General features: G+C 56.1%; 1 protein-coding gene across 3 annotated transcripts in view; it reads left to right on the top strand.

Annotated features, from left to right (window-relative positions):
* Positions 1–23,975, top strand: part of FAM222A (family with sequence similarity 222 member A) — a 60,871-nt gene that overhangs the window by 10,988 nt on the left and 25,908 nt on the right. For 2 of the 3 annotated variants that reach the window (XM_027956637.2, XM_042234704.2), the window contains exon 2: positions 20,704–20,831. The exons of the other annotated variant lie outside the window; for it this stretch is intronic. In XM_027956637.2, the coding sequence (XP_027812438.2) occupies positions 20,750–20,831 (82 nt within the window). In that variant the 5' untranslated portion in view covers positions 20,704–20,749. The remainder of the gene's footprint in view (positions 1–20,703; positions 20,832–23,975) is intronic. 3 annotated transcript variants of the gene reach the window in all.

The raw sequence follows: 23,975 nt of genomic DNA, 5'->3' as shown, positions 1-23,975 counted from the left end.
AAGCCTTTATATCTGTCATATCTCTTGACTCAGGGAGGGTCTTTGTTCACTGATGTATTCTCAAGTTCCTAAGCAGGACACTCGACATTTAGCCAGTGAGTGAATGAGTCAGTGAATAAATAAACGCATGTGTGAGCAAGATATTTGGAAGACTCTCTGGGGGAGGGAATGAAACACAGGCTCCCGGCCTGCCAGAAACTTAGGGTTTTTACACCCTTTTTATTGGCGTCTAGAAACCGCTCTGCAAACTGTGGGGGTGATGAGCTCCATTCTACTGATGGGGAAAACTGAGGCTCAGAGAGAGCCAGGGACTCTCCCAAGGTCATGCAGCTGAAAAGAGGCCTGGGGGGTACCAGAACCTCATCTGGCCATGGCTCTGACTCTCACATTGTGGGTGAGGACGGTTAAGCCCAGGGTGGGCAAGGAGTTCAGCCAAGGTCCCACAGCAAACAGCAGGCAGTGTTTGTGGGGTCCTTCCTAGTCCCTTGTAAGCTGAGGCAACTCAGCCTCAGAGCTAGGGGAGCTCTCGTGCTCCTCCCTCCTCCCCTGCCCACCCCCATCACCCGGGTCTGCCCCAGGGTCCCTGTGCGTGTGGGTTTCCCCATCACCTTCATAAACTGGCAGCTCCAGGCCTCATGCTTGGGCGCTGATGCCCAAGGCCCCATGCTTGGTGCAGCCCTCCTGCAACAGGTGGTGGGGAAAGTGGGACCTCCTGGGCAAGCATGGACCAGCCAGGCCCCTGGCAGGAGCCCAGGCCAGACACCAGGCAGCCCAGTCCCCGCCCAGCAGTGATCACCAGCTCCCGCTGTAATCATTAAAACTATTAGAAGGAAACGTTCGCTTGAAGCAAATGTCAGGCGCCGAGTTGTGCTTTGTAAACGCTCACAATTAATGCCAATCAGGCCCGGAAAAAAGCCGGCCCGGAATCCTGTCTGTTTCGTCTCATTTGTCAGCTGGTGCCGCTCCGTGTTGCACATTTTCATACAATTGCTATAAACATAAAAGGGAAACTCCACAGTGTTCCCGGCGCCCGGATGGTGCGCGCCGGCTTAATTACTCGGGACTCTGCTGTTCACTTGGCTGCCCCACGCTGGTGGGGGAGGAGGGGGAACTTCGTGCGGTAGGGTGAGGGCTCCTGGGGGTCAGCCAAGGAGATGGGTCGAGCTCCAGGCCCGGGTCTCCGGCCCTGCCCTCCACAGGCGGAGAATGACTGCGAAGCAAGAAGAAGAAGAGGAAAATAGCCTGCTAAAATAGATGTGCAAGGTCCTCAAGGAGAAAAGAGGGGCTCAGTGCTCACCCAACTTTAGCTGGGAGCCCCAGTTCTACCTCCTAGGATGATGCGTCAGGTATAAGGTTCATTGCCCACCCGCAGCATGCCAGGCCCTGAGCCACTTGCCAACTGGGCTTCAGTTTCCCTACCTGATTTGGGAGTCATAGCCCAGTAGGTCAGGATTTCCAGGGTGCTGGGGCCGGGCTCTGGGCTGTAGGCATGAAGCAGGCTCTTTTGAGGGGGTTGGGATGGGCCACTCTGAGTCTCAGTTGTGGCACTGTGGCATCTTTAGTTGCGGTATATGGCATCTTGTTCCCTGACCAGGGATTGAACCCGAGCCTCCTGCTTTGGGAGCACAGAGTTTTAGCCACTGGCCCACCAGGGAAGTCCCAAAGCAGGCTTTTTCTCATTTAGTGGTTGTTGTTCAGTCGGTTAGTCATGTCCAGCTCTTTGTGACCCCAGGGACCGCAGCACGCCAGGCTTCGCTGTCTTTCACTATCTTTCACAGTTTACTCAAACTCATGTCCATTGAGTTGATGACATCATCACAGGAACCTCTTGAGGGCAGGCAGCTCTTAGCAACAGGGAGCATGAGGCTCAGAGTCTCGCAGCCAGGATTGCTGGACCTGGGTCGCTGGCCTCTGGAGCCCAGCCTGGTATGCCCTTCCAGAATAGCTGGAGGGTCGAAAAGAGATGATGGAACTAAAAGTCCCAGCACACAGTAGGTGTTTTCATCAGCAGTGGCTGCTGTTATCCTGCTGCCTGCAGATGGGCCAGAGGCAGTCCGCGGCTCTGGCCGGGGCCTGCGGGTCAGCACCGACATGTATGGACCTTGCTGGGAGGAGAGTAAAGGAGGGGAATGGTCTGTGTGGGGGGAAGCTGCCTGCTCCCCCCACCCCTAATTGCTCTAATCTGCCTCTGAGGTGCTGGGTGCATGCCAGGCTCGCATACCTAACCAAACCCTCCACCCCTAGGAAGGTGGGTGGGTTGTCGTCATTGACCCCATTGTACAGATGAGAAAACCGAGGACCAAACTGATCTAGGGCTGCAGAGTGAGAAGGTGGGGAAGCTGGAGCCAGATTCAGGTTCGGTTGCTCCAAAGCCATTTTCCTCTTGTCTAGCCCCCTCCTCATTGTGGCCTGGATGGAGGCCTGGCCAGCTCTACGAATCCACCCTTTTGAGTTCTCTGTGGATGGGGTCTTCTGAGGCCAGGCTGGCTTGGCAGGGACACGCCGGCCTTTGTGTCCGGCTCAGGCCAGGCAGAGCAGCCAGGGGAGTGGGGCGAGGGCGGTGCAGCCCAGCCGGCCAGGGACAAACGTTCAGAGCAGGAATAGAGGCCCCTTTGTGTGGAGCTCAGTGGGGGAAGGGGTGCTGCCAGCTGCCACCCTGTGTGACCGGGGAGGCCTGAGCCCTCCACAGAGGCCTTGCAGCCACCCCCAGCGGACTGGCCGGGGAGCCTGCCACCTCCTTCTGCCATTATTTGCCTTCCTCTTGTTTCCTGGGAGCCCCTGGCTGCTCAAGAAGCCAAGGTCAGCCAGTAGCCTGGTTTGCCGCGGGCCAGTATGTGCAGCGATGGGCCAGACAGTCCACCAGCCCTGCAGGTCAAGGGCAGTAGTCCCGGGTTACAGGTGAAGACACTGGGGCTCAGGACAGGCAACTCGCCTGTCACACAGCTGGTCTGGGGGCCAGTATTGGGCCGACTTCAAAGCCTTTTCTTCCCATGGAGTTGCCCTGTGTGTCCTGGGTCCAAGGCTGCAATTTGAGATGCTGCCTCAGTTGCCGGGGTGGCCTGAGAAAGGCTGCCGGCTGTCTCTGTTGCCTGGGCAACAGGGTACCAGGCGTCCATCCATCCCTCCATCCTGGCCAGGGTCTGGGCTAGTGGCTGCAGCTTTAAGTGGAGACCAAGCCCAGGAACCTGTTGAGGGTTGCCCTACCCATTAAACCTTCTCTGAGCTTCCCTTCCCTTAGCTTAAAAATGAGAATGAAATAGAATCTACCCCCGGGAGCATCAGGGGTCTGGGCCGGGGCGAGGGCAGCTAACGTGCTGAGCTCAGTTACCTGCACACACCAGGCTGCACAGAGGTGGGCTGGGGCCTCTGGGAGAAGGGAGAGGGCAGGCAGTGGGTGGGTGGCAGGGATGTGAGGGTGACTCTTAGGAGCACAAGCACGTGACAGGGGCTGGCTCACTGGGTCCCTGACAGAGCCCCATTTTGCAGGTGAGCAGACTGTGGCTCAGATCACTCTGAAGTGGCCAGGCAAGGGGCCCAGGGCCCTAAGGGGCCCACAGCACAGGGGAGATGGCTGCCCAGAAAGCCCAGCTCCTTGTTGTCTTCCTGGCCTCCCCCCGGCCTGCTGGACAGGTGCCCACTACAGCCACTGACCAAGTCCCATTTGTCAGCCCAGCCTGTGGGAGGCCCAGAACCGCCCACAGGAAGCCCCCAAAGGCCACGTGGCTTCCCGTGGCACATTCCAGGAACCTGGGACCCACTCGCACCCGCCAGGCCACACCCCGCTCTGTGCCTTCGCTCAGGCCGGGGCGCCCACGTAGAGCACCTTCCCCACCCCACCTTCATGTGGGCAATCACGCGCCTTCTCTGCACGAGTGACTCCAGCTCTCCTCTGCCCTAGAGGGGCTTCGAGTCCCTCCCCTGGGCCCCATACCCGACTCACCAATGCCAGAGCCCCGAACCTCTTTCTCCCACTCTTGATCCACAGCGTGGTATGTAGTTGGTCTTCAGTGAAGTCTAAACAAATACTCAGCCCTGGCCATCAGACTCCGGGCCCCTGCCTGGCCTCGTGGCAGAAACAGATACAAACAGATGGGTGATGAGGCTGTGTTTCTGAGGTCAAGTGCAGGACATCCGCGGATCAGTCAGGGCTCACCCCAGGTCTCTCTCCTCCACTCAGGGGAGCGAACACTCCTGAGCCCTTACGATGCTTCCTCCCGAAAGCTCGGCCACCTCAGTTTAATCCTCCCAGGGGGAGGCGGGGAGTTTACGGATGAGACAGGAGGCTCCAGGCTCCAGAAGGCAGGTGCGGGCTGAGGTCACACACCTTCTGTGGGCGGAGCCTCTGTTGCAGCCTTGGACCATCCGACCCCAAACCTGGTGCCCTCCCCACCCCACCCCCCCACCGGGTGGAAAACTCCGGTGCCCGCAGGGGCCAACCAGGTGACACAGTGAGCAAAGCAGCTGCCACTGGGTCTTGTGGGAATGTGGGCTCCAGAGCTGCCAGTCCTAGTTAGTTTTCAAGAGAGACCAGACGATGGGAATTTTGGGTGAAATCTTAGTTCTTTTCAATATTGGCAACCACATCACAGTTTCTTTTTACTGCAGCCAACAGGACAAAGAAAAAGATGTTTGTGGGCGGCATTTACACCCTTCAGAAATATGATGTTGTCTGGGTGGGGGGGACGATGGGGGTCCTGGGGTGTCCCACCCTCCCTATCCACATCCCTGCCCAGCAAGAGCCCCCAGAACCCAGCGGCAGCTCCACACGCCCCCGAAGGCACCCCCAGCCGCCGCCTTCACCACCGGAGGCAGGGCCCCAGCCCCACGAGGCCACCACCCAAATAGCTATAATCAGCAGCCTCGCCAAGACTTCAAACTCACCCAATTATCCTGCGAGAGAAAAAAAACACAAAATGAAAACAAATTAACATGTTTGCATAGAAGCTGCTGCAGCAACACACACAGCCGTGCACACACATGCTGGCGCATGCCCCAGCGAGCCTGGGAGACGCCGCCCCTCCCCGGGCCCGGCACCCACCTGGCCGGGCTGAACTGGGCCAGGCTGGGCCCACTGTCCGAGGCCAACGTGTGCCCTTGGCCCGGCAACTTGATTGTCCCCAAACCTGGCTGAGCACCAAGTCCACCAGCTTTCACTGTCTTTAATATTTTTTTTCATCAATTTAATAAACACGTGAAATTCAGTGTATGCCAAAATTCAGCCTCATGGAACTTGAGGCTCGTTCTTCAGATGGGGAAACTGAAGCACAGAGTGGTTAGCTGATCTGCCCAAGGCTGCACAGCTAAGTGGAAGAGCTCCGATTTGGACCTAGATCGATCAGCTGTGGCGCCCTTGCTTTAACCACCACGCCTTCTCTGTGGCTTCCTCCGGTCTGCGGGTCACATGTCAGACGCCTCAGCCTGCTGGCCTTCAAGGCCGCACCCTCCCGCCCCTCCAACCTGTGTGGATTTTCCCCTGTGTGCGCTCTCGTGCCAAGGGCTGTGGGTGTGGTGGTCAGGATGGCAGAGCCAAATGGATGTGAGTTCAAATTCCCTGATCCATTAGTCTCTTGCTGGATGGCTTTGGCCAAGGGGCTTTTCTGCTCTGTGCCTCAGTTTCCCCTCCTGGAAGATTGGGATGATAATAGTCTCTTCCTCAGGGAGGTGGGAGAAGGCAATGGCACCCCACTCCAGTACTCTTGCCTGGAAAATCCCATGGATGGAGGAGCCTGGTAGGCTGCAGTCCATGGAGTTGCTAAGAGCCAGACACGACTGAGCGACTTCACTTTCTCTTTTCACCTTCATGCATTGGAGAAGGAAATGGCAACCCACTCCAGTGTTCTGCCTGGAGAATCCCAGGGACGGGGGAGCCTGGTGGGCTGCCGTCTATGGGGTCGCACACAGTCGGACACGGCTGAAGTGACTTAGCAGCAGGGCAGTGAGGAGATTCAGTGTGTGAATGCCTGCAGAGTCCTACCTCTGGCATCTGCCCATGGGGTGAGGTCCCCTCCTGGCCCCACACCATTCAGCTAGCTCTTGAGAGGAGCCCCAGTTGGGTGCCTCTGGGCTCCAAGCCAGGCGCTGCACCCCCGGGAGCCCATAATCAAGGGTGCTCAGAGGCCTCTCTCCTCCAGGAAGCTGCTCGTCCCGGGGAACGACCCCTCTTGTCTGGGTTCCCTCGAGGCTCCGGCTGATCCGGGGATGGGGTTGCTGGGCATGTGCCCGATTGCTGCTGCTGTTTCTGATTCTTGTCCAGGTCCCTGCAGCCTGGCGCAACGCCAATGCTCAGGCAGTTTCAGTCAGTGGGAGATTTAGTCCCCTCACCCCTGAACTGTGCTCACCGAGCCCCTGTCCGTGGGAGCTGATGGAGAAACAGTGCTGGAAGGGCTTGGGGTTTAAGATCTTGGAGCCCGGGGTCCCCAGACCAGGGCTGCGGAAGTCTCCCAGCCCCCTCCCCCTGCCCTGCAAGACCCCAGACAGACCCCTTCCCTCGCCAAGCTCCTTGCAGTCATCTCTGGCCCATGACTCTGAGAGCTAGGGGTGGACACTGCCACACGGTGGACTCCCCGTGGGTGGGAGATCTGAAGTTGCTGAGCAGCAGATTCACCACTGCCCCTGAGAGAGTGACCACACTGATGACGCATGTATCACGCAACTTGGTCCTCACCACGACAGGACAAGGAAGGGGAGGTTTCTAGCCCCATTTTACAGATGGAGAAACTGAGACCCCAAGGGACTCCGTGAGACTCAAGAGAGCCCTCCTGGTTAGTGGCAGAGCTGGGGTTCAAGTGGAACAGTCTGAATCGTGCTTTAGACGTGTGCTCTGTGGTCCCTCCTGGATGCTGCTGGTCTGGAGCTGAAGGGGGACATGCCTCGCAGGTCTGGACAGTGGGGACCAGCAGGGCACTGTCCTGGTGGTGCTGGCGGTAGAGAGTTAACTCCATTGGCCTCAGGATGGCCCCTCTGGCATCAGCTTCGTGCCCACCCGGGGATGGCTGGTGCCACTTGGAATCCCAGGCCTCCCTTGGCACGGCCCCATCACCAGGCTTCACGCCCCAACCCTGCTATGTGGCCTCGGAGGAACCCTCGTCCTTTGTCACCCAGGGAGAATGGGAGGCATGGCTGCGCCCACACCTCTCAGGATGGGACGTGGCTCCGGCGCATCGTTGCTGCTGGAGGAAGCAGCCCTCCCCTCCATCCAGAGCCTTCCCAGCCCTTGCATCTCATCCTTGGGACAACCCGGCGTGGCCCCCAGCCGATTCTCTGCTCACCCACCTGCACTGACGAACACTGGCTTGGTTCTGTGGGGGCCTGGGTATTCCAGATGTGTGGAGGGGTCTGTTGGATGGATGTGGTCAACTCTGCAGTGAAATGATGGTAGGGGGTGGAGACTCCCGGGGCCAGAGCACACGACTGGAGAGGAGCTGGGGGAGCTGTGAGTTCTGGGTCTGCAAGGAGTGGCCAGGAAAGAAGGGCTGCAGAGTATGATCTGTCCGCTCAGTGCAGACTTGTTGACCGCGTGCTATGTGCCTGGCCTCAGAGTGGACTAGAAATGGGTGTATGAGTCCCTAGGCTTGGCCACCTCCCTGCTGTGCACCTCTGGGCAAGCCAGGCAGTCTCTCTGGACCCAGCTTCCTTGCGGGGGGCTGTGGAGATGGTTAAGGTAGGGGACATTCAGTACAAGGTGGGTGAGAGCCAGGGAATCGCACATTGGGAGATTCAGACCTCTGCCCCACCCCGTGGGGGATGGTGGAAGCTAGTTCTGTGGCTGTATGTGGCAGGGGGTGTAGCCCTTGACCCTGAGAGCAGAAGCCCAGAGCAAGTGGGGTTCAAGAAGTGGGGAGACTTTTCCTCCCCCACAATGGAAGTAACATCCTTCTTTTAGTCATTGTGTCATTTGGAAATGAGTCTGATGAAGAGAAACTTGACTGTCACCCAGCTGCCCAGAGCTGGGGACTTGGTCTCACACTGGGGTGTGAGGCCCACAGGGAGGGCCTGACTTTGCATGGCGTGAATGGCCGTCCCAGTCCAGCTGGGCCCACGGGAGCGGGTGCGCGGACTCGGCCTCGGCGGTCCTGGGCCCCGCACCGATCGGCACATTCCGGCCCCCGGCTTCTGGAGCCGCCCGCCCGCCCAGCAGCCCATTGTCTGGTGCTGGGGGGCTCGGAGCAGCCGTTGTTCTGCACACATCTGATCCCGTCTTTTCCACATCAGATCATTTGTAACCGTCACCAGGCAATCGGCCCCGTCGCTGATTCAATCTCGGCTTTGTGCTGTCACAGCCGTTTTTCTGCGCCGGGCTGATTTTGAAAGGAGGCCCATCTTCTGGGCCTGCTTTTCAGAAGCTGGGGGAGGCAGGGAGGGTCTTTATGTGTGTGTGTGTGTGTGTTCATGTCCCCACACACACACAACGTGTGCACACACACACAAGCCTCTGCCTCTCATCACTGAGGGTCGGATTTGAAATGAGGTAGGGGGATGAGGGCCCCAGGCTGACCCCCCTCCCCCTGCCACCTGCTTACCCTGAGCACCTACTGTGTGCCCCCGTGTGCAAACGCAGCAGAGCCTGTGCACCAGTAGGGAGACAGAATATTAAAGTGTTCATCAATAAGATCATTTCCAAGTGTCCACAGCAGTGAAAGACCTACAGCAGCGACAGGATAGTGTTGGGGCCAGAGGGTTGCTAGCTTAGGCGGAGTGGTCAAGAAGGGCCTCTTGGAGGAGGTGGCATTTGAGTTGAGGTGGGAATGAGGGGTTGGAGCTGGTCCAGCGAGTGCCACCCCAGCTGTATTCTACATGTGAAATCTTCCCCCAGATTTCAAAGACATGTTACCAAAAAAACCAAAATATCTCTTAGTCAGTTTTGAATATTGATTGTATGTTGAAGTGATACCATTTTGGATATATTGGATTAAAGACAATGTTATTATTGAACATAATTCCCCCTATGGGTACTAGAAAGTTTATAATGACATTATATTTCTATTGGAGAGCCTTGGATCTGGAACAGGGGTCCCCAACCTCCAGGCCATGGATCGGTACCCCCTGTCAGATCAGCGGCAGCATTAGATTAGAAATAAAGTGCACAGTAAATGTAATGTGCTTGCATCACCCCCCCAAACCATCCCCCACCTCCACGGTCCTTGGAAAAATTCTCCCATGAAACCGGACCCTGGTCCCAAAAGAGTTGGGGACCGCTTCTCTAGAGTATTTACAAAGAAACAAAACGGTGATTGCAAAGGTCCTGGGGCGAGACCCAGGTTGGCCTCCTAGAGGAAGAGGTGAGCCAGCAGAGAGGGACAGTGGCTAAGGAGTGGGGAAGGGGTTCACGCAGGGCCTCAGAGGATACTGTCAAAGATGCCTTGAGGCCAGTGGGGGTTCTGAGTGGGAAAGGCAGTGATGTCCACGGGAAGGCTCAGCCTGGCCCCTGCAGGGCGTAGCGTGGCCTGAGGGGCCTGAGGGGAGGCCTGGAGGTCATGGGCCACATGGTGGGAGAGGAGCTTCTTTCCGTTTGTTTTTGTTCGTAATTTTATTTATTTACTTTCGTCTGCGCTGGGTCTTCATCGCTGCGCGGGCTTGTCTCCGCCATGCGCAGGCTTCTCATCGTGGTGGCGTCTCTTGTGGCAGAGGACGGGCTCTAGGGTGCGTGGGCTTCAGGGGCTGAGGCTCCCTAGCTTAGCCGCTCCGCGGCATGTGGGATCTTCCCGGATCAGGGATCGAACCCGGGTCTCCTCCGTTGCCAGGCCGATTCTTCTACCATGGAGCCACCGGAGTGGCTTCTTACAGAAGAGTCGTTGACAGGACCTGCTGGGAGGTTGGCTGGACCACATATGCTCCCCTGCTTCCCTAGGCTCAAGTTTACTCTGTCCGTCTGTCTGTCCCTCCACTCCTGGATTTCAAAGCTTCCAGGCTGTTCTCTCCTCCTGCCTCTCCCCCCCCCGCCACCTCTACCCTCCATGCCCACTGCCTCCCTGAGCAGCTGCTCCCTGTCGAGTCTGTGAGTTTACAGAGCACCCCAGCTTTGTCTCCAGGTGGTCAGTGGTTGAAATCCCTTTCGAAAATTTTCCTTTTTTTTTTTTTTTTTTAATGTATTTGGCTGTGCCAGGTCTTAGTTGTGGCATGTGGGATCTAGTTCCCTGACCAGGGATTGGACCCGGGCCTCCTGCATTGGGAGCACAGGGTCTTAGCCACTGGACCACCAGGGAAGTCCCTGAAAAGTTATTTTAAAAAAAAACAGAAATGATCAGAGTCCCCAAGGGGTGGGGTCGGGGGGCACTGTGGCACAGCTGGGGCTGAAACCCAGGGGGTCTGGCTCCTGCACCCCAGCACAAAAATCCAGGCGCCCTGTGGCCAGAGGACATGGAGGGAGATCCCCGACCCGGGCGGGGCCTGGGGACACCGCATACCCAGCCTCCCTCACAGCGAGGCCGCAAGGGGACACCTGGCCCATGTAGGGGTGGGATTTGCCACTCAGGGGGTAGTACATTTACATCCGTGCCCGGGTCCCCTGTCCTGTTTCCCCACCCCTGTCTGGATGGCTGTACTCATCTCTGCCCCAGCCTGACGCCCAGAAGCATCTGTTGATCCTTGGCTTAAAGACTAACCCTCACCTGCCATGTTTGATTTCCTACCAGCCGCTCTGCCCCGCCCCATCTAGGCTCTTCTCCCCGAAGCACTCCTGGCCCTTCCTGCTGGGGGGTGGGGGGACCACCTTCCTCCATTCTTCCTTTCCCCCCAGGGTCTAATCCAAATGCACCCCCCCTTCCAGCCCCTCCCCCTCCTCAGGCCGCTTACCGTCATGGGTACCCAGACCACGCAGCAACGCACCAACACAGTCGGCTCTCTCCTGCCCCTGGGCCTGGGCTGGGCTAAATGAGGTGATGTCTGTAAAGTGCTGAGCCCATTGGGAACACTAAAAATAAAAACAAGCTCCTATTACTGCTCGGAGTATTAGATTTTCTCCTTCCCTGTTGCTGGGTTAACCCAGCATGGATGTACCCTGAGTGGATGCAGGGCCCTGGAGCAAGGGGAGGATGGCCGGGCTCACCCAACCCATCTTGGCTCTGCACTGGGTCTTCCTCCTTCCAGACTCGTTATCCCTAGAGTCATCTGGTAACCTGTTGCTCCTCCCGGAAGGTTCCATGAGCTCCACCCCCAAAAATACTGGTTTGGGGCCTTTCTGCTGGGTTCCCCCAGCCCCCGTGATAGCATCATAGTGCTGATGACACTGGGTAATGATTCCTGGCTGCAGAGCCCCCCTGCCCCACCCCTTTGTTGGAAGGCGACTGCCATTCGCCTTTAAAGAGCCAAAGCCAGAGCTAGGAGAGGAACAAATGACTTGGAGGTTCGGACCCTGCCCCTGACTTCCCCTGCTTGGGATCTGGCTGTCAGAGAAGAGTGTCTCAGAAAAGTTGGGTAGGGACTTCTGAGGTTTGGGGTCTTTGTTTTCCCTTCTCAGGCTTCCTGGAGGTTCATTTGCGTGAGAATGAGGACTGCCTTTCACTTACTGTGCTGGGGGGCTCTGGGAGAAGACCAGCTAGGCTTGTGGCTGGTGGCAGTGAGAGCCCATCCCATCCCATCATCGAGTTGGGGGGCGGGGTGCGACTCTCAAGCTTTTGTGAAACTGCCACTACTCATACACCTAGCACCCACTCTCAGCTTCTCCTTGCCCTGACCCAGCACTTGTCCACAGAAAACTGCCATGGGCGGAGTTCCTCAGGCTGGCCGCGGGGCCAGCGTGAGGAACTCCACCCATGGCAGAAAACGGCTCTCCCACCTTGAGGTCTGGGGGACCTGCCCCATCCCCTCTGTCCTGGTGACCTGCCTGGCTGGGCACAGGTGGGATGCTCTTGGTCTTCCCAGGAACCCAAAGCTGCTTCAGGTTTTCTGTGCTCGCTGGTTCTCTCAAGTCTTCATACGTTTTCCTGTGTGATTCTCCGCTTGGGACCTCCTCTCCTTGCCTTCACTTGGGCCTTTCTTACTTGGACTTCCCTTGTGGCTCAGCTGGTAAAGAATCCGTCTGCAGTGTGGGAGACCTGGGTTCAATCCCTGGGTTGGGAAGATGCCCTGGAGAAGGTAAAGGCTACCCACTCCAGTATTCTGGCCAGGAGAATTCCGTGGACTACAGTCCATGGGGTCGCAAAGAGTCAGACACGACTACCTGTTAATAATAATCACAAATGATACTAGCAACAGCTACCACTTAGGGAGTTACTACTGTGACCCTAGCACTTTATTTGTACTAAGCCATGGTAAGGGGTTAACCCCTTTTTCAGACAAGGTAACTGAGGTTCCAGTACTTTGGCCGCCTGATGCAAAGAACTGACTCATTTGAAAAGACCCTGATGCTGAGAAAGATTAAAGGCAGGAGGAGAAGGGGACGACAGAGGATGAGATGGTTGGATGACATCATTGACTCGACATGAGTTCGAGTAAACTCCGGGAGTTGGTGATGGACAGGGAGGCCTGGTGTGCTGCAGTCTATGGGGTCGCAAAGAGTTGGACACGACTGAGCGACTGTAACTGAACTGAACTGAGGCTCAGAGAGATGGAGGCATTTGCCCAAGGCTAGGCTTAACGGATGTGAAGAACTGACTCCTTGGAAAAGATCCTGATGCTGGGAAAGATTGAACGCAGGAGGAGAAGGGGACGACAGAGGATGAGATGATTGGGTGGCATCACCGATTCGATGGACATGGTTTGAGTAAACTCTGGGAGTTGGTGATGGACAGGGAGGCCTGGCGTGCTGCAGTCCATGGGGTCACAAAGAGTTGGACACAACTGAGTGACCGAAGGCTTACAATAGATAAAGCTGGGATTTAGTTAAGGAACAAAGCTCAGGCATCTGGCTCTGAAACCTGGGACACAATACGGTCACCCTCCCTCCCTCCTGTCCCTTGTCCGTGGCCTACCCCCCAGGCCAGGTAGGTTGGCTCCATCAAGGGTATGCTTGTCTCCCTGCCTCGTAATTGCCCTTCTGACGCACACACCCCTCTCCTGGCATCTGCCTCAGCGTCTAGCCCAAGACCTGGCACATAGTAGGTGCTGAATTTGTCAAGTCATCATCTATAAAGGTTGGAGTGTTCCTCAGGCCAGTTAAGGCATGGCAGTTCCCATGGCAACTGAGGTTAAGCTCCCAGGCTCCGCCTGGGCCCTTTCTCCCAGGTGGCTGCCCTGGGAGCTGGCCATGGTGCTGAAGGGCCAGCAGCCCACCCCAGTTCTCAGCTCTGCGTCCCATTTGGCTACTTCCTGAGCCCTGCCTACCCTCAGCTCCCTGGCCCAGCCCATCTTTCCTACATGAGACAGTTTCCCAAGGGCCTGCTGTATGCAGGCTCTGTGAACCCATGGAAGAGGGATCAGGGACAGCCACTTGAGACACTCCAATTATTCATCAAACATTTATGGGGCATCTTTGTGTCTCCGAAAAGCCTTTGAGCAACCTGGGCTTCAGTTGAATGCAAGTAGAACTTCAAGGGCTTCAAGCAGAAGGGACGGCAAGGGCCAAGGCCTTCAGGTGTGGAGGTGAGAGGCACATCTTGAAGGATGCCCGCCTCTGGACTCCGCTGTCCACCAACCCGAATTTTTGATTGGGGATTCTCTCTTTGGCATCCCCTGCAGCCCTGAGCCACCAACATCAGAGGCTCCAGTGCCACCCAGGGTGGGGCCCAGACAAGGTGCTAGGAACTGTGAGGACGAAATGGAGGGGTGCCAACCCCTAAGCAGGAGGCTAGCATCTCTGTCCTGGGAACAGAGGGAGCCAGGTCGTGTTCTGTGGCCAGATTAGCATTTTAGAGAGACCTCTGGCCTGTGTGGGGGCGGGGATAGATGTAGCAGTAATCCTGGCCATGGTTGAGGCCTCCTCTTGAACGGGCCAGAGCCTTCCCCCTCCCCCAACCTTAAAAAGAGTGAAAATCCCCTTTCTGGTTCTGCTACAGCCCAAACAGCAGTGGGAAATAATCACTTTTCACAGGCCTCTTATCCACAGCCAAGCCCTGCTCCCGTTTAATCAGCAGTGCCAGTGTGACTTGAAGATTCCTGGGCTTGAGAGATCAGGAGAGGGGTTAAAGAAAATTACCCTCGCCTCCTCCATGCTAATGTAATCTCTAACCAGATCTGCCTAGCCACAGCTCAAATTGCTTTTTAGATTAACATTTAATTATTAACAGGGTCCCCTGGAAGGCCTCGGGCTCGGGGCTTGGAACGGGAGTGGGGGAGGGAGCAGTAGGAGGGGGTGGGGTAGGCTAGTACTCCAGCTGCCTTGCAGAGAGAGTTGGGGGGGTTGGATGGGGAAGGGGCAGGGGAGAGTGGGGTCAGGAAAGGAGTGAGAAAGGAGACAGCAAGGAAGAAGAGAAGCGCCAGGATAGAGGGGCAGAGAGAGCAAGCAACAGAGAACAGAGGAGCAAAAGACAGACAGACAATGGGTCCGCCTGTCGTAGGGGAGGAGCCGTGCGCCCTTGCGGCACTCCTGGGTGAGGGTCCCTCCACCCTTCTGTCCTGGTCAAGGACAGGCAGGTCCTGCCCCTTCCGGTATAGAGGGGCCTTGAGCTTTCTGAGGCTTCATGCTGGCCCGGCTTGGCTTGTGGTGGTAGGAACCCGTCCAGAGAAGGGAGCCACTCAGGCCACACAGTCAGGCTCCAGCCCAGCTCTCCATGGCTCGCAGTCCAGTGCTCATCACCCCTGGTCCTCCTGCCTCGACTTCAAATTCTTCCCGGCAGGTGGGGCTGGGCCGGGGGCAGAGAAAGGGTGAAGGAGAGCAAGCCTTCAAGTGCAGTGAGGGGTTGGAGGTGAGAATTACGGGGTGTGGGGGGGTTGGGTGAGGGCACTCCAGCCCACACTGAGTGCAGGTCATGAGGTCTGGGGAATAGCAGGCACCTCCTTCACCTGTTATTAGGGAACTTGGAGTCCCGACTATCCACTCAGCACTTAACAGTGTGGGTTTTATCAGCCTCCTGTCTCGGCCCCTCTTGGCTGCATCTAAACCCCGCTGGGTGTGGACTCAGCCCTGTGTCTTGCACACAGCTAGTGTCCTGGATTGTGTTGGAAAACTACACAGTAATGTCGCCTCGTCTCCAGGTTCAAAGGGCCTCCCCTGATCGGCTGGGCCACTCCCCATCAGGATTCCACAAGGGAAACAGACTCAGAGAAGGGCTGTGTCTTCAGGGTCACACAGCCAGTCAGAATCCTGGGGCTTGGCCCCTGCCTGGCAGGTGCCATCCTAAGGCCTCCGGGGCTGGCCCTCTACTCTGAACTCCTAGTCTCACTGGACGCCAAGACGGCCTGGCATGACCTCCTCTCAGCCACAACCCTTCTTTGGCCTTGAGTGGAGCCACAGAGGCCAGAAGGGGCAGCTCCCGGGAGGAGGGAAGGCTGGGAGGGGGCCTTCACAGGGTCACAGCTGCCTCCTGCTGTGGAAGTGTGTCCCTGCCTCCCACCTGCTCAGGGCCACTCCAGCTGGCATGGCAAAGGCAGACTCTGACCTACAGGATTCCTGGAGGAGAGTTCCGTCCACCTGCCTCTTCAGGGAAATATCGGAGGCTGAGGGGAGAGGCCAGGGAATTCCACTTCAAGCAGGCCGGCCTTGGGAGCATGCAGTCTGGTTGGATGTTCTGTCTTGGCGGGATATCCTCACAGATTTCCATCCTCCCAGCACATGGCATGGGGCTGGACCCCAAAAGATGCTCCAGGAGTGTTTGCTGCCTGAACGAGTGAATGAATGGCTGGGTAAACGACGGCCACCTCTGAACGGTTCCCTCCTGGAGGCAGGGCCTTGCTCTAGCCATCTCAGGATTGCTCTGCCCACGTGGGCCTCTCAGATCGTCCTCTGTGAATGTTCATGGGATGAATCAGTGGCCTCCTGGGGGCCCTCTCTTCCTCCTTCCCTGCCTTTCCTCACTCTTCCTGTGATCCTAGAGCCTCCTGGAGAGGAGCCAGAGACTGGGGAGAAGCACGACCTTGCTTCTGCTCCTTCCTGCCCAGCTGTGTGCGAGATGGGGGGCGGCCCCAGCCCCCAACATGGAGCCAAGGCTGGAGGCCCGAGGGGGCAGGCCCTGGCTGGGGTTGACGCCTTTAGGCTCTGCCACCTGAAAGCTGTGTGACCTTGGGCAGATGACATCCCCTCTCTGTGACCGGTTCCTCATCAGTGAAAGGGGCCTAGAGATAGAAGCCACCAGGGAGGCTGCTCGGAGGAGGACGCGGTGAGGTGTAACAGACTGGATGCGTGTGGGGCGTGGCCCAGAGGGAGCTTTCCGCAGACTCACGCTGCTGTTAGCACCAGCTTGTGTGTTGTCAGTTTCAAGCTCCCTGTTCCCCCTGGCAGTGTGGGGAGGGGTGGCCCCCCAGCACCCCCTGCAGCCAGACGGGCTGGAAGGGATGACAAAAGGCGGGCAGGGCCAAAAGCCCCAGTTCCCTGTTCTTTTAATAAATATAAAGGCAGCCTTTAGACATCCGTCTGCTGTGCATTGTTCTGCCAAGGCGAGCTGCAGACTCAATTCCTTCTCGGACTCAGGAAGTTCCTTCCTTTCTTCCCCCTCCCCTGTCACATTTCCTTTATCTAAATCCTCAGCTATGAAAGGGCATATCGACAGCTGGGGGCATTATCTGGTGGAGGGGACCTTTTTCTAGGGGTGCCTCCGAGATAAGGCGTCTTATCAGCCCCCGAGTCAGGGACAGTAGCCAAATCAGTCTAATCATTGAGGCTTGCGACGACGTTTCCCCCTCTTCCCCCCCCCCCCGCCCCGCCCCGACTTTTATATTATTAAAGTCACAAAAGACCTTGGGCTTCTAAACAGCCCGATTTGCAGATAGGGTTTCAAAATGAGCAGCTCTCCCAGGATGGTCCCTGGCTGAGGGAGTAGTCATGAGTCAGGGTGGGGGCTCTGGGCAGCTGGCTTTCCTGTAGACGGGGGTGATGCCAAGCAGAGAGCGGGTGGGGGAGGTCACGGAAAAATCATGACTGTCTTAAGCACCTGCTCCAGCCCTGTCTCCAAGTTGCTGTGTGACCTTTTGCAGGACACTTGGCTTCTCTGGGCACCCCCTCACTTCATCTGACAGTAACTAAATTCATGGATTCGGCCAGTCATTCAACACCTGTTTATTAAGCGATTGCTCTCTGCCAGGCATTGGGAAGAAAGAGACAAATAAGACATGGTCCTTGCCCCTGAGAAACTCAACAGTCCAGTGGAGAGAGACAGACGCAAAAATCGGCAATTACAACTCTGTGTGATGAGGGTCATGAGCGGGGTCCCCAGAGGAGGGGAGCCTGCGTCTGAGTTACAAGGGATCAGGTGGCAGTCCTGTGAGTGGACAGACCAGCGCCGGCAAAGGTTTGGGGGCCAGTGGGCTGCAGGGGCCAAGCAGAGATGGCGGAGGGTGGTGGGGCCGGTCATAGTGGCCTTGAGGGCCAGGTAAAGAGGGTTCAGCTCTCTTCTGGGACCAGAGAGAAGCTTTAGGGCCAGTAAGAGGCTGTCTTGTTTGCAGATAATATGTGTGCGTGCGCTCAGTCGCTTCAGTCCCGTGCGACTCTTTGCAACCCCATGGACCAGAGCCCCGCCAGGCTTCTCTGTGCGTGGGATTCTCCAGGCGAGAATACTGGAGTGGGTAGCCGTTTCCTTCTCCAGGGGATCTTCCCGGCCCAGAGATCGAACCTGCATCTCCTATGTCTCCTTCATTGGCAGGCCGGTTCTTTACCGCTGAGCCACCTGGGAAGCAGTAGATAATGTGGGTGATACCAGACTGTCCTCTGCACTCCCTCACCGGACTTCGGGGCCCCCCTGCCCTGGCATCAGGGCACAGGGTTCCTGGGAGAAGGGGCAGGAGGTTGGGGTACTGGGGGCCCAGGGAGAAATCCCTCTTCTCTACGTGCAGCTGGCTGCTCAGACGGCTGGTCCTCCACAGGCACGGGACAGACTTAGGCAGGCGGCTGCACCAGGAAAGCCGAGCTGAGGCCTTCCTGGGGACTCCGTCTCCCCTGGGGAATCCTCTGTGGTCCCTGAGCTGGGCCTCGTGGTCTCTCACAGCCCCCAGAACTGCCTGGGCGTCCACGTCTGAGCACGCTGAAACCAGAGCCCCACGGGGAGGGCATTTGCTGGGGTCTGGCGTTAGTTGCTCAGTCGTGTCCGATCTTTGTGACCCCATGAACTGTATGTATCTCACCAGGCTTCTTTGTCCACGGGATTCTCCAGGTGAGAATCCTGGAGTGGGTAGCCGTTCCCTTCTCCAGAGGATCTTCCCGACCCAGGGATCGAACCTGGGTCTCCCACGTTGTAGGCAGGTTCTTGACTGTCTGTGCTGCCAGGGGAGCCTGAGAGAGGCTGGGGAGGCACCAGAATAGGCGGCCTACCCCTCACCCAGTAAGCACTGCAGCCCTCAGCTTGCCCTTTTCCACTGAAAAGCAGGCTAGGGTGCTTGACCCCTGAGGAAGGTGGGGCGCTGGAGAGGGGCTGGGCTTCTGGACGCCTGGCCATTGGCCAGAGGTGGGGAGGACCGCCCAAGGTGGTGCTGGGCTGGGCCAGGACCCTGGAGAAGAATGACCTGGGAGGGATCACGGAGGTGCTTTTACAAGAACAGCGAGGGGCAGGGACTCCCCGGGGGTCCCAGGTTTCCTCTGGGTGTTGGCCTCTCTCCTTCGTGGTCCCATGCTGCGCCAGCCTTCGGGCAGCCATGCAGCCCAGTGCACGGGGCCAGGCTCACCCACTTGGCTGCTGAGGGCCCCAGGGAGGGCACCATCTCCCTCTGGGTTTTGTCTTTGAACAGAGAGGGCTTGCTGGGGCCCTGAAGCTGCCTGGCCTCTCCCCTCTGTCCCCCTAAGTCTCTGTCAGAGCAGCGAGAGGTGGCTGGTGCTCTGGACTAGAGTGGGGACCCGAGGCCGGGCTGCCAGGGTGCCCCCAGGCCTCTCACCTTCCAGGCAGGCTCACAATGGTGTGTGTGTTTCCGTGGACGGCCCATGTGTGCTGAGAGGTGCCAGAGGGGGCGTGTCACTTGGGGTGGGCGAGGGTGCGTCGGGGTGTGCCCACCTGCAGGAAAATGGATGTGGCGCGTGCCTCCGGGTGTGTGCGGACGCCCAGCACGGTGGGTGGCGTGTCCAAGGGGGCCTGGCTGCCCCCAGGAGTGTGGTGTGTCCCCAGGGGCCCCCGGCGCACCCCGCTGCCGGCTTGCTCACGTCCCGAGTCCCTGGGGAGCGGTGCCTCCTTCCGCAGTCAAGGGCTTTCGTCCCTGCAGTAAGCCCCACTTCATTCCCTTCTTCAACTGTGTAATTTCTGCCTGATTGTAATGGCATATTTTAAAATTACCAGAAATCAAAGCCAGGAAGCGGATACTGAAGCTTTTATCGCGTCGCTGCGTTAAGGCTGGCGATTGGGGAGCTGGGGAGGGGAGGCATTAGACCCACCGACCCTCCCCCATCCCACCCCCCCATCTCTCTCTCCCTCTTTTTTTTTTTTCTGAGACAGTAATAGGAGAAAATTGGTTTTGAAACTGAATAAAAGTCCCTTTCAGAGTAAATCATTTCTTTCAGGGTACCTTTGCTGAAAGTAAAATAGAGCATAATGAAAGGTGGGGACGTGATTGTCTTTCATTTACTGAGAGTCCAGGACAGACAGGGGGCTGCAGCCGTCTCGGGGAAATACAAGATTGGAATAATTGCTCGGTAACAAGGAGCTTGTTGTGAAATTAGTATCTTAAGAAAGTAGTGAAAAAAGGCTTTTCCTCATGAATACTTCATTATTAGAAGAAAGCGGCAGAATTTAGGGCTCCAGACACCTGTTTAGTATTAAATAACTTCCCTTTCTTCCCCTTCAACACACCCTCCCCTCCACTTTCTTCTTTTTTAAAACCAGCCGCCCGCCTGGCAGCTCGGGCCTTGGCGGTGGGGGTGGGGATGGGGCACCCAGGCTGGGTGGCCCTCAGCAGTGTCCAGGGTTGAGCCCACACCTGGGCCCACCTTTCCCTGGCAGGAAACGTCCCGCCCTCTCTCCATCCATCCAGGGCAGGCCCTGCCCATGTCATCTTGCCCCTCAGAGGCTCCGGGTTCTCGGGGAAAGTGAGGTTTTGTGTAGCTAAAAATGCTCACTTCTGTGTGAATCTGGGTGAGTGAGCCCACGTGGACCTGTCTGGAGCCACATCTGAGCTGCCCTGGGTGGGCCTTGCTTTTTCTGTTTGGGCTCGGGGACTTGGTCAGGGGGCCTGGTGGCCTTTCGGGCCTGGTCTCAGGCTCAGCACAGGTCACCCCCAGTTCTCGCAGGGATCCCACCCTGGACATCTCACCCTTCCAGGGGTGCTGTGAGAAGTCTCCAGACTGGGGTGGCCAGGGGGAGACCAACACTTCAATGAGTGGGAACCCCGTGTATCATGGGCAGTTCCCAGACACCCCTCCCCTCTGTGTAGCTTCCCAAGATGACCCTACAGATGGGGGTTCTGTGCCCTTGATGAGCTCAAGGCTGAAGGTGGGGAGGGGGGAGGGGGATTGGTACAGATTTGCTGGCAGGTGGCTACGAGAGAATGGAGCCCACCGCCACCCGAAGGAACATGGAGGGGAACTGCTGAGAGAGCATGGAGTGGGCGAGGGTCAGAGCATGCCTGGGGGCGTCTGGAAAGCCCCTCAGAGCAGGGGTGACCCACACAACGAGTCGGGCCAGGCGGGGAGCTGGGAGGCAGGCCTGGAGCAGCCCTTGTGACCAGCACATCCTCTCCCCTCCTCTCCCCTCCTCACAGGGACCCTGCCGCAGAGTGCGCCCCGCTGCGGGCCCCCAGCTCAGCCATGCTGGCCTGTCTGCAGAGGACCCAGAACGCCCCCGGCCAACACCTGGCCTGCCCGACCAAGAGCCTGGAGCTGCGCAAGTGTGAGTGAAGCGCCCTCCCCACAGCCCTGGCCCCCACCCCTTCCTCTGCCCGCTCCAGGCCCCCGGGGCTGGCGTCCTCTGGGCCATACTGAGCTCATCCCACCTCAGGCCGTGGCAGGGCAGCTCTCAGGCGGGGGAAGCCGTCCCGTTTCCAGCGTGTCCCCCGCCGCCAGCCTGCTCTGGACGCTCTGTGCCCTCCTAGGCCTTTGGGAGGCTGGGGTCCCTCCCTGACGGTGGCACCCACTCCCTTTGCCTGGCTGACACCCACCGGGCACAACCTTCCTCCCCAGCAGCCTCCTCTGGCCGCTTACCAGCACCAGGACCCCAACCCCAGCACTTCCTCCATGGCCCGCCACAGGCCGTGTCTGTCTGTGTCAGCAGAGAGCAGCGTCACGGGAAAGCAAACAGGCTTAACCCTGAAACAATGCAGGTTTGAACCGTGTGGGTCCACTTATACACGGGTATTTTTCAGTAGGGAACACTACGGTACCCCAGGGTCCGCGGTTGGTGGAGGCACCGAGGATGCGGAGGGCCAACTGTAAATTACGCTCAAGATAACCTCCATCTCGTTCAAAAGTCAACTGTTGTCCTGAATGGGATCCCAGCTTGGGGCTTGAATTGCCGTGTGGTCTTGGACATGTCCTTTCCCCTCTCTGGACCTTGGTTTTTTTAATGGGTCAAGTTAGGGAGCAGACTTGGTAACCTCCAAGGGTCTGTCCTCCTTTACCATCCAGGAGAGGGGTCCCAAGCCCTCTGATCTCTTATTCTTAACCACCATAGATTTGTTGTTGTTTTTATTATTTTTTAAGTATTTAGAAACATATAAAAAAGTAGGGAGATGTGCATATAAATCTGGATCCAGTGTGTCTTGAATCAGAGAATCTGGTAACATAGGCCTGTGTTCCTCCTGTGCTGCAGCTATTGGTTAGAACATAGCCTGCATCTTTAAAGGGGTGTTCCTCTCCAGTTCACCACAGTCCCCAGTCCCCACCCTTCCCTGCTGCCTTCTGTTCTCTATAGCACAGGATCCGTCACCATTTATCACTGTGTTTATCTTGTTGCTTTATTCTTTTTTAGATATGTATTTATCTTTAGACAGGGGCTTCCCTGGTGGCTCAGAGGTAAAGAATCCACCCGCCAATGCAGGAGACATGGGTTCACTTCTGGGTCTGGGAATATCCCTCTGGAGAAGGAAATGACAACCCAGTCCAGTGTGCCTGCCTGGAGAATCCCATGGACAGAGAAGCCTGGGGGGCTACAGTCCATGGGGTCTCAAAGAGAGCCGCTGAACAACAACCATCTTTAGACATGGTAATATACTCATGTCGTCCAGGATTCCAAAGGAATAAAGGGGTAGAGAGACAAAGCCTTCCTCCCCACTCCTGTCTGTTCCCCCAGATGTGTTACGCACATGCCAGCAAATACGTGTGTCTACACGTGTTGTAATCCACTGTCCGACGCCTCACTTTTTTCACTTAGCAACACGTTCTGCATGTCAGCATCCGAAGAGCTTCCTCATTCTTGCACGTAGTTTCTCATAGCGCCGATGATCCCTTGTTTACTAGGCCAGTCCCCTGAGGAGAACCATGCCCCACCTGCCATTACAAGCAGCACAGCAACAAACTTTGTCCCTGGGTATGCGCCACAAAGATGTGAATAAAACCACACCGTAAATTTCTACGACCGGAAACACGGGGTCAAAGGTGTGTGCATTTGTAACTTTGCTGGGTGTGGTTTGATTTATCTGTTCATCCTCTTGATCTGTTTCTTCCCCCCTGGGTTTTGTCCTTATTGATTTATAGGAGCTCTTTGTATATGATGGAATTAGACTTCTGTCTCTTCTGTGAACTGCAGATGCTTCCCCAGAGTGTCGTCTTGTCTTCGATTCTGTCATGGAGGACTTTTTTTTTTTTTTTGGTGAAGTGAAATTTGTCAGTATTTCCTTTTATGGACTTTGGATTTTGTGTCATACTTAATGTCCTTTCTCATGCTGAGGCTGTTAAAAAAAAAATGAGAGGGAGCTTCCCCAGGGTTTCTTCTAGTTCTCTGGTTTAATTTTTAAAATATATAATCTCGGATATGTTTGGTGTTCATCTGGTGCAAAGTTGGGGTATGGATACAAGTATATTCAAATATCAGTGCAATGCTGGTTTAATTATTGTAGCAGTATAATACATCTTAAAAGTTGCAATGGCTTTGTTGAGATACTATTCACGTACCATACAGTCCACCCATCTGAGTGTGCCACTCAGTGGCTTAGTATACTTAGAAGTTTGCATCCATCACCCCAGTCCATTTTAGAGCATTCCTGTGAGCTCAGAAGCAATCCCTTTAACCCACTCCTTCATCTTCCGTTCTCTACAGATTCCTCTCTCTCGGCCTTTATTGGGAAGGGACTCATACAGTATGCGGCCCCTTGTGACTGGCTTCTTGCCCTCTGCACAGCGTTTTCAGGGTTCATCCATGTCACAGCTTGTGTATAACATTTTAATATTTGGTGGTGCTTCCTGCTTGTTATTCATCATTCTCTTATGCAAAAATTCCTTGGTTCTATTAGTTTTCTGTCTGGACCACAGAATCAACTTATCTAGGTAAGAACAAAATCCTGTTTGGGTTTTCAGTGGGATTGCATGCAATTTATAAATTTAGGAAGAAATGACACTTTTATGATGTCTTTCCCTCCAATAACGTGATCTGTACCTTTCTGTTTGTTCAGACTTTCTTCCATGTCCCTCAGGAACGTGTTAGTACTTTCTTCATTTAGACCTTTGCACGTTTTTAAAGTTTCCTGCCTCTGGAACATTAACCTTTCTTGGCTAATCTTTTCTTCCATAAGTGTTTAAATAAAGGCTATTAACTCCTGCCACCTTACTGAATTTTGTTGCTTATAAAGCTTTTTCAATTTAGTCTCTCAAGTTTTCCAGTTATACTATCAAATCATTCGTAAGCAGTAATTTGACCTCCTACTTTGCAAGTTTTATACCTTGATTTCTTTGTCTTATTAATGTTGCCTACTATCCCTGGAACAATAAAAAATAATAGTGATGACAACAGACATTCTTGCTTTGTCTCTAACAGACGCTTCTAGGATTTCCTCATAACACAAAATACTGGTCTAGGGGCAGATACTTAAGTGTCTACCTA

The sequence above is a fragment of the Ovis aries genome, chromosome 17 (assembly GCF_016772045.2).
Source record: "Ovis aries strain OAR_USU_Benz2616 breed Rambouillet chromosome 17, ARS-UI_Ramb_v3.0, whole genome shotgun sequence".
NCBI classification, from domain to species: domain Eukaryota; kingdom Metazoa; phylum Chordata; class Mammalia; order Artiodactyla; family Bovidae; genus Ovis; species Ovis aries.
Note: the sequence above shows the minus strand (reverse complement) of the source record. Positions and strands in the feature narration are given on the sequence as shown.